The 9,028-nt window shown below is 35.0% G+C and overlaps 2 protein-coding genes across 12 annotated transcripts; one reads left to right on the top strand and one right to left on the bottom strand.

Moving 5' to 3' along the window:
• Nucleotides 1-210: 210 nt before the first annotated feature.
• Nucleotides 211-1,473, top strand: LOC145130729 (protein FAR1-RELATED SEQUENCE 5-like). Its single transcript, XM_079065502.1, has one exon. The coding sequence runs from the start codon at nt 211-213 to the stop codon at nt 1,471-1,473; it is 1,263 nt and encodes a 420-aa protein (XP_078921628.1).
• Nucleotides 1,474-6,997: 5,524 nt separating this feature from the next.
• Nucleotides 6,998-8,610, bottom strand: LOC145128418 (low-specificity L-threonine aldolase 1-like). Of its 11 annotated transcripts, none has more exons than XM_079063216.1 (6): nt 8,259-8,610; nt 7,921-8,068; nt 7,745-7,855; nt 7,508-7,635; nt 7,359-7,417; nt 6,998-7,291 (listed from the first exon to the last, which is right to left on the bottom strand). In XM_079063216.1, exons 3-6 carry the CDS (start codon nt 7,810-7,812, stop codon nt 7,229-7,231), a joined length of 318 nt encoding a protein of 105 aa, XP_078919342.1. In that variant the 5' UTR covers nt 7,813-7,855; nt 7,921-8,068; nt 8,259-8,610; the 3' UTR covers nt 6,998-7,228. The 11 variants fall into 11 exon arrangements, 6 of the variants coding, with proteins under 6 accessions (XP_078919342.1, XP_078919343.1, XP_078919341.1 ...); XM_079063217.1 differs by having other exon boundaries at nt 7,745-7,832; XR_013716885.1 differs by lacking the exon at nt 7,921-8,068 and having other exon boundaries at nt 7,508-7,640.
• Between the last annotated feature and the right edge of the window lie 418 nt (nt 8,611-9,028).

Here is a 9,028-nt window from a genome sequence, read left to right as displayed (position 1 = left end):
TTGCATATGTTTTCTAGTTCCGATTGTTTATCAACAGAATTTTTATTTTATATGTTCTATTATTATTCATGTTGCTTTTGTTTGATCAAATTTAGTAGAATTTATTGCTTTTGATATAATGAAAAAGTTAGGTCATCTCTAAAAAGTTATTGGAATGGCATTAATAGGGTCAAGTTCTTATTGTCTTTTACATGTGGTTTTGTGCAGACAATGATGTTTGAAACCGAAGCAACTGATCAGGCTATAGAACCGTATATAAATGAACATGTTGACACAAATGATTTTGTGGAAGCAACATATGAATCTGAAGAACTTAATGATTTCAGAGTGAACATTGAATTTGACGAAGATGATGTTAATGATGAAAGGATACTGGAAAAGGTTTTTGATACACCCGATGATGCCTATACATTTTATAATGATTATTCTTTTTTGCATGGCTTTGGTATACGTAGAGAGGACACAATTAAAAATCCTAAAACAACTGAGCCTTTTCGGAAGATATATGTATGCGACAAAGAAGGTTTCAAACGGATGGACAAAAATGATTCAAGTGAAAATGAGAAAAAACGTCGTAGAGATGTTAGAACCGGAAGTCAAGCAAAGCTTCGAATAACAAGACAGGAGGATGGGAAGTGGTTGGTGGACTTGTTTAATGACACACACAATCACGACTTGACCATGACACCTACGAAGTTGATGAAGCATCGATCTCATAGCAATTTCCATCGTTCAATAGAAAGTAAATCTCTTATGGTGCAATTTGGTCAAGCATGGTTGAAACCTTCTCAAATTAAAAAGGCTATTAATACAATGAAAACCTCAAATGTAGCTAATGTAACTTCAAAACAATGTGTTGATGTCTTATCTGAGCATCGAAAACAACATAGAGGAAAGGAGTTCTATGGACTTATAAAACATTTTCAAGATAAAACATTAGTTGACAGTGACCCGTATTTTGTCGTGGATTTGCCTGATGATGGATATCCTAGAAATATCTTTTGGGCTGATGGTAGATCAAGAGATGCATATACAAAATTCAGAGATATTGTTGTGTTTGATGTCACTTATATGACTAACAAATTCAAGATGCCTTTTGCTCCCTTTACTGGGGTGAATCATCATGGGCAGTCAATACGTTTTGGTGGAGCATTGCTTGAAAATGAAAAGGAAGAGACATTTGAATGGTTATTTGAACATTTCCTCAAATGTATGTTTGGCAAGTATCCGAAAGCGATTATTACCGATCAAGACAAAGCTATGGGCAACGCAATAAAAAAAGTGTTTCCAAAGACTCGACATCGCTTTTGTTCATGGCATATTAGGAAGCATGAAACTGAGCACCTTCGATCGTATGTTTCCCGTTACAGTGATTTTCATGAGATGCACAGACAATGGGTAAATAGTGACACCATTGAACAACTTGAGGCAACATGGGAAGATATGTGTGTAACGCCGGTTTTTCTAGGCTAGGCATTCATATTGACATAATGGTCTAGGTTAACCTTTGTAACTCATTTAGAAGAAATGAAAAGGAATTATGTGAATATTATGTGAATTATGTGTTTTATGCTTAATTATTAGGGTTTAATTAATTATGAATAAAAATGAGCGTCAAAAATTTAAATTTTAGATAAAGCCAATATCTATTAAGAAACTTGTAGTGGGCGTGACAAGGATTGCGGATATATAAAGAATGCCGAAATCCGAGTTATAACGAAGAAGTTATGACCTATCGAAGTTTCGCGACAAACCGACACGGGGCCGAATGTCGTAAAAAGTGAGTTTTCGATAAACTACTTTTTAGCCTTAGTGATCTAAACGAAACTCGTAGTGTTCGTTAAACCGAGAGTAGGTATAAAAAGAACGCCCAAATCTGACTTCGTATGAGGAAGTTATGATTTTTCGAAGTTTCAGCTTAGCAGTAGACAGCTAAAAACTCGAATTTTAGATTGAGCGATTTTTAGCCAACACGGCCTAAACAAGAATCGAAGGTCTCGTCATTTGTAGTACAACGGTAAAAAGTCTGACGAAAACGGACGTCGGATGAAGAAGTTATGAATTTTTAACGGATTTCCTGTCCCGGTCTGTTAAAAATAATAATATAAAAATTAAAGTCAAAATTAGCTGACAAAGTCTAAACGAAAGTTGTAGAGCGTAATTTTACCTACGCGTGCATATAAAGAACGTCAAAAACGGAGCTCGTATGCGAAAGTTATGGATTTTAGAAGTTTTGGCGCGAAAACCGAGAAATTTCGCATAGGTGGCTTCGGCCATGTCACCCTTCGCATGCAGCCTCCACGTGGCATCTTCTGATTGGACCGCAGCCTCGCGTGGCAACCGCTGATTGGTTCGAAGTCGTCACCCTTCTTCCCCTTTGGACCGAAGTCCGGACCACTTAGAAGCCTCCACCTGTCCGAGCTTCGCACGTGGCCTTCGCATGAGCTACCCCGTGTCCGACCTTGCTGATTCATCCGACGCGTGTGCATCGGTGGCGAGCCCTCGCATGCGAGACGTGTCCGACGCGTGTCTTCCTACGGTCCGAGCCACGTGCCCTCGCCTCCTGATGCCACCTGCCTCGCTAACTCGCCCTTTTGATCGGCCGACCTCGTATCCTCGCCCTATAAATACAAGGCATGCGAGCCTTGCCGAGGAATTTTAGACTTTTGCCATTTTTGACTCCAAAATCAATATTTTTAGTATTTTGACTTCCCCCGATGCCCCGAGATCATTTCCAATGCTCGGAACACGTCCCGGAGTGCCCGAAGGCCCGAAAAATTTATCTTTTCGGTTTCGAAGCCCGACCCCTCGCAGAGCCCGGTTTCTCAATAAAACTCCCGGTTTTATTTGAAACGATCGTTTTAGGAAACGAATTGCTGCCCGATTTTCATTAAATCATGTGAGTGTATAGTCACTTTCACCTTACACATAGATATGAAGTATTTACCTTAAAATACGTGCTATGTGTAAATATATTAATTGTTTATTTGAGGTGACTGTTGAATTGATGTTTTATACAAGTTTTAAACTGTATATATATTTTTATCTACAAATATGTTGGGTAAAACATGGGTAGATGAATTAGATGATGTGTGATGAAATAAAAGTGATAAGAGGTATCGATGTTTAAGATGATCTAGTCATCTAGCAGAGTATAGACAACGGCCACAGACTATTTTAGATAGCCCAGTGGAACGTTAGTAGACTTGTAATCGGTACGTATGTTTGAACTATATGTTCATTAGGTATTTTTGAACTATGTGTTCATCCATTAGTTCTTCCTTTTGACACTATTACGTGTCGGGGTACGGGAGCGTACGGGAGTACTTTATCAGTATTTTCCCTATACTTTTATTTGGAAGAGCTTTGGAGTCTTTGTTCTTTTATGAAGTGATTGGACGAGCTTCATGAGTTAGTGATATAGATCATGAGTTGAGAGTGAGTGGTGAAATATGGGAAAAGCTTTTACCCAAATGTTGGCGTGAGTGGTGCAATATGAGAAAAGCCCTTACCCAACGTTGACCCCCGTCATTCAGCAAAGTATGGATGACAACCATGGACTATTTTGACGGTCTGTGGAACACTAGCTGGCTCGTAACCTGTAGGTGTTAATGGACTTAAGTGTTCATTCGATGTACTCTATTCCCATCATGAGTGCCTTTAGGGCATGTAAGGCTGGGGAAACCCCTTAAGTATGTTCATCAGCTGTATGGAAAACCCATTGACATGTATTGCAAGGGGGGGGGGGGGAAACTCCCGTGGGAAATACCATCGATGAATAAGAGCTATGGACTAGCACATGGCGACGATGTGACTTCGTGCCTATTTGACATAAATTGCTGAAGGAAAGCAATGTTGTCACCTTGTTGGTTGTTTTATGTTAGGATGTCTTGTTTGACATAACTTGCTGAGGGAAAGCAATGTTGTCACCCCGATGTTTGTTTTATTTGACATAACTTGCTGAGGAACTCCCAAAACAATGTTGTCGCCCCTAGTGATAATCCTTAGGCTAGGTCCCTTATGATAGTTGTTTTAGGGACGTAAAGTAAAGATAATGGGAATGGGTAATTAGGGTTATTTTGGTTGATGGAATTAATAAATTTATTGTTGATTGAGAACTTAATAAGTTTATTATTTATTGTGGGTTGAAAACCCTATATGCTCACCAGGCTCCCAATCCTGACCCGCTCAGTTTAATTGTATCACAGGTATCGATATGAAGTTGCTTTACACTGAGAGATTAAAAGAGAAGTAGATCACTAGTGTAAATGAATGTTGGTTTTGTTTATGCTTATGTTTTTGTATTGACAATGACATCCCAATGGTTTAAGTGAATAAAATACATTTCTTCGGAAATGATTTGATAACATATTTATCATATTTTTCTGGGAACAAATTCCGCAACACTTTTAATCAAATGATTACTCTGAAATTATTTTAAAAGCATAAATTAAATCGGTCTTTTCTGGTCGTGAAATTGGGGATGTCACAATGTGTATTAAGTATAAACTGGAAAGCAATTGTTGGCTTAGTGACATGTATAACCAACGTATACATTGGTCTAAACCTTTCTTGAAGGATATTTTCTTTGTTGGTATGACCACAACCGGACGAAGTGAGAGTATCAATTCATTTTTTGATGGATTTGTTAACTCAAATGACCATGTTGAATGAATTCGTTGTACAATACGACAAAGCAGTTGAGTCACGAAGGGATGCCGAAGAAGATGAAGACTTCAAGACTATGAACTCAAGGTCGGTTCTTTCTTCAGTGCATCCAATCGAAGCAAAAGGAGATCAACGTTATACTAGAAAAATGTTTGATACTTTTAAAAAAGAATGGACTGAAGCTATTACCAATTTGACTCACGAGACTCTAATAAAAACTACAGAAGAAAGCACATATAGAGTTGGGCAATTGGATGTTGATAAAAAAATATTGGCGCAATGGACCCTTGATGTTAGGTACAAACTGGGTAGTGTTAGTATCGGACTCGGAGAAATAAATAATGAAAATGGAGTTAGTGCCTACACATTATTTTGTGTCCATTCAAATTTTACTAAACTAATTGAACAATCAAGGGACTCTCCGTCGGAGATACAAAAACTCAATACGATATTGATACGTCTTTTAGATGATCAAGCAAACCGAAAGACATCTGTGTCTTTGGAGAATGCATCTCAAAGTTCTTGTATGGGAGTTTCGCAAGTAGATATGATGCCACAGTTATCTGTCTGTGATCCTCTTGGCCCAACTACTACAAAAACGCGTCTTAAACTTGCAAGTAGAATCAAGTCTTCTTTAGAAGCCCCCAAAAAACGAACATGCTCTTACTGTCAAGGATTAGGTCATTATGCTACTAGTTGTTCAAAAAGAAAGGTAATTATAATAATAATTTAATTTTCATGATTGAGAACTATAATAGTTATATTAATAATTTTTTTAATTTTTTTCATGTATTAGGCGGATGAATCGTTGCAAGAGACATAATGATGAGATGTGTTGTTTCTGAGAGAAAAAAGAAAAAGTAGATGTTTCATGACATTTTTTCTTGGTTAACTGCACCTTTTTGATGTTTTAGACACAAACGATGTATGAATAATCTAGAATTTATTGATGCTTCATAACAATTTTAATGTTTTCGAATGAAATTTGTTGATTGTTCATAATTTGTGTGATTGTAATTGAAATTTGGTTGCCACTATATGTTTCACACGAAATTACGAGGGTATTTTGAGAAAAAAAAACATAAGTACAAAGGTATTTATGTGAAAAATCGAAAATTTGAGGGTATTTTGTGAAAAAAAACGGAAGTATAATGGTATTTTTGTGAAAAAATGAAAATATGAGGGTATTTTGTGAAAAAATGGAAGTACAAAGGTATTTTTGTGAAAAAACAAAAATATGAGGGTATTTTGTGAAAAAAACGTAAGTACGAAGATATTTTTGTGAAAAAACGAAATTTTGAGGGTATTTTGTGAAAAAACGAAAGTACAAAGGTATTTTTGTGAAAAAACAAAATTTTGAGGGTATTTTGTGAAAAATGAAAATTTGAGGGTATTTTGTGAAAAAACGGAAGTATAATGGTATTTTTGTGAAAAAATGAAATTTTGAGGGTATTTTGTGAAAAAACAAAAGTACAAAGGTATTTTTGTGAAAAAATGAAATTTTGAGAGTATTTTGTGAAAAAATGAAAATTTGAGGGTATTTTGTGAAAAAACGGAAGTATAATGGTATTTTTGTGAAAAAAACGAAAATTTGAGGGTATTTTGTGAAAAAACGAAAGTACAAAGGTATTTTTGTGAAAAAACGAAATTTTGAGGGTATTTTGTGAAAAAAACGGAAGTATAATAGTATTTTTGTGAAAAAAAAAACGGAAGTATAATGGTACTTTTCTGCACATTTGGGTTAAAAACAAAACTTTTATGTCATTTTGGGTTAAAAATGAAACTTTTCTGCAATTTTGGGTTAAAAACAAAACTTTTTGTCATTTTGGGTTAAAAACGAAACTTTTCTGTCATTTTGGGTTAAAAACGTAAATTTTCTGCACATTTGGGTTAAAAACAAAACTTTTATGTCATTTTGGGTTAAAAATGAAACTTTTCTGCAATTTTGAGTTAAAAACAAAACTTTTTGTCATTTTGAGTTAAAAACGCAATTTTTCTGTCATTTTGGGTTAAAAACGAAACCTTTCTACAAATTTTGGTTAAAAACGAACTTTTTCTACAATTTTGGGTTAAGAATGAATGTAGGCTATCATTTTGGGTAAAAAATGAAAGTAGGCTATCATTTTAGTTAGTGTTGTATTAATCTACAAATAAGTTTGATGGTTTTTCACCTTGTTGGACGATTTTGTCCCTGTCCCAAAGACGGTTGTAATCCTCAAGAACTTAAGCATAGGGAAGTTCAAGTTACATATACAATACAATCAAAAGCAAAGAATCTTAATTGTCAATTTTTATTAAAAATGATAAGTACATTGATACTTCGGATAAATATGAAAAGTGGGTTGCTATTTTAGTTTACTTCAAAAAAATAATACTTCTGTTCTATACATTTTCTGTTAAAATATACATGGTCAATTCACTATACAACCACCCAAATTTTTTCAAATGTTCCTACAATTCTTCCAATTATTCAAGTATTCCCACCAGTTCTCCAGCAAAGAATCTCAATAGCACCGGGATGAGCTATCCGACATCAAAATTATACCATGTTGGCATGTTCCTACATTATTTTACCCAACTTAAATCTTGTAATATTTGAACCCTCTAATATTTCAACATAAACCTGCTCAAAACCAAATTAAAATCTTAGCCATTAAAGGAATTATAAAAAGAGCAATTGGTATACTTACAATATTTGTCTCCACAGAAGCTACATCCACTTTGAGCCCCTTGATTTTATTTAGCCCCTCTACAAAAAAAAAACACGATTTGGGTGTTAAGAACTTAATCAAAGAGAAGAAATATTTACATAAAAACCATTTTAGAAGTGGAGCATTACCGGCTAAAGTCTTGGCATTCTTGTGATCATTTCCAAGCTTTCCAACATTTTCTTGTAAAGCAACAAGAGTAGCAGCACACAAGATTCCCACCTGTCTCATTCCACCACCCAAAGTTTTTTGCAAAATTCTTCGCTATATCAATAAAAGATTTAAGCTTTTAACTTAAAAAGAAACTATTAACCAAATTTTGTCAATTTTCAAGAACTATAACAAAATATACTATAATATTATATAACCTAGCAATGAAGCTCTTTGTCCCAACAATAACAAATCCAACTGTGCACCAAGCCCTTTCGACAAGCATACTAAAACAGAATCAGCAGCCTATAAACAGGGACACCAAGAGCCTGAAAAAAAGTCTTGAATTTATGGAAAATGAAGAAGAATGTAGAAAAGGGTTTGTTGAACTTACAACAGGTGCATTAAAGATACGAGTCCCATATATATTAAGCTTTAGGTTATTTTTTTGGCAAACTCTCCAACCTGGTCTATGTTGTCTACAGAAAGAACTATGTCCCATGTATCATTGAGTAGTCTATGTTAGGCATTTTGTCATACACCTATAGAGCATTAGAAAAATGAAAGGGAAATTCATACTTAGCATGGGAATTCTCAAGGAAAATGAGCCTAGTTTTTGGGTAACAAATCTCAAATGTAGGGTTTCGGATTGAAAATATTGCAAAGCCCTATTCCAATAAAAACAACCACATCACATAATAAATATTTTGCTTGTATTGGAAAAGGAATAACCTGAAATCGAGAAGAAGTGAAGTATGCCGTCGCTTAGATGCCTTGTTGCGACGGACCGGAGGCTGGGGGGGCTGCCTGCCTCGTCTCGCTGGGTGGGTGGGTTTGAATCGGTATGGTCGGCTTAATACGACAGGCAAAGTAGAAAGTGGACATGGAAGGGCTTCGAGTAGGTACGACGAGGGCTGCACAGTGTGTGAATGTCGGTGAAGGCTACCGCCGGAAGAGACGAAGTATTTTGGGTTCGATCATCGCTTATAACAAGTGGGTATGATGAAAATGGAGCTCCTCATGGTATTTGTTTTGGAGGGTTAAAGGGTTCATAGCCACGATTGATAAGGCTAATAAGTTCAGAAAACCTCCTCCAATTATGAATCACCAAATATCGGATTATGTTATTGAAATAGTTTTTTTTTTTAGAAAATTATATCAGTAATCAAAACTACGTAGTTTTAATTAATAGGTACCTAATCTTATATACCCTTAAGGGTATATTCACTTTTCTTATATATATATATATATATATATATATATATATATATATATATATGCTTAGGTTATTATATTTGAAGTAATTATTGTGTTATTGTATGCATAAATGTGGTCCAATCATTTTACTTATTTTATGAAAGTGATTAATACATATTATTGAATTAAATATAATTGATAAATACCATCAAATTTAACTAGAAGGGTATTTTAGTCAATTGATATAGATTTAATAAAGGAAATTTGCATATTTTAAGGGATAATAGATTCTATTAATTTTAAAA

This window comes from Lactuca virosa, chromosome 8 (genome assembly GCF_052849685.1).
Source record: "Lactuca virosa cultivar CGN04683 chromosome 8, Lactuca_virosa_CGN04683_v6, whole genome shotgun sequence".
NCBI lineage: Eukaryota > Viridiplantae > Streptophyta > Magnoliopsida > Asterales > Asteraceae > Lactuca > Lactuca virosa.
This window is presented reverse-complemented; position numbering and strand designations above follow the sequence as displayed.

Coding starts and splice junctions, on each gene's coding strand:
- LOC145130729 (XM_079065502.1), top strand. CDS start 211: ATGATGTTTGAAACCGAAGCAACTGATCAGGCTATAGAACCGTATATA.
- LOC145128418 (XM_079063215.1), bottom strand. CDS start 7,812: ATGCTTGTCGAAAGGGCTTGGTGCACAGTTGGATTTGTTATTGTTGGG. Junction 7,636..7,744: donor ACAAAGAGCTTCATTGCTAG/GTTATATAATAT, acceptor GATATAGCGAAG/AATTTTGCAAAAAACTTTGG. Junction 7,292..7,358: donor CTTCTGTGGAGACAAATATT/GTAAGTATACCA, acceptor GGTTTTGAGCAG/GTTTATGTTGAAATATTAGA.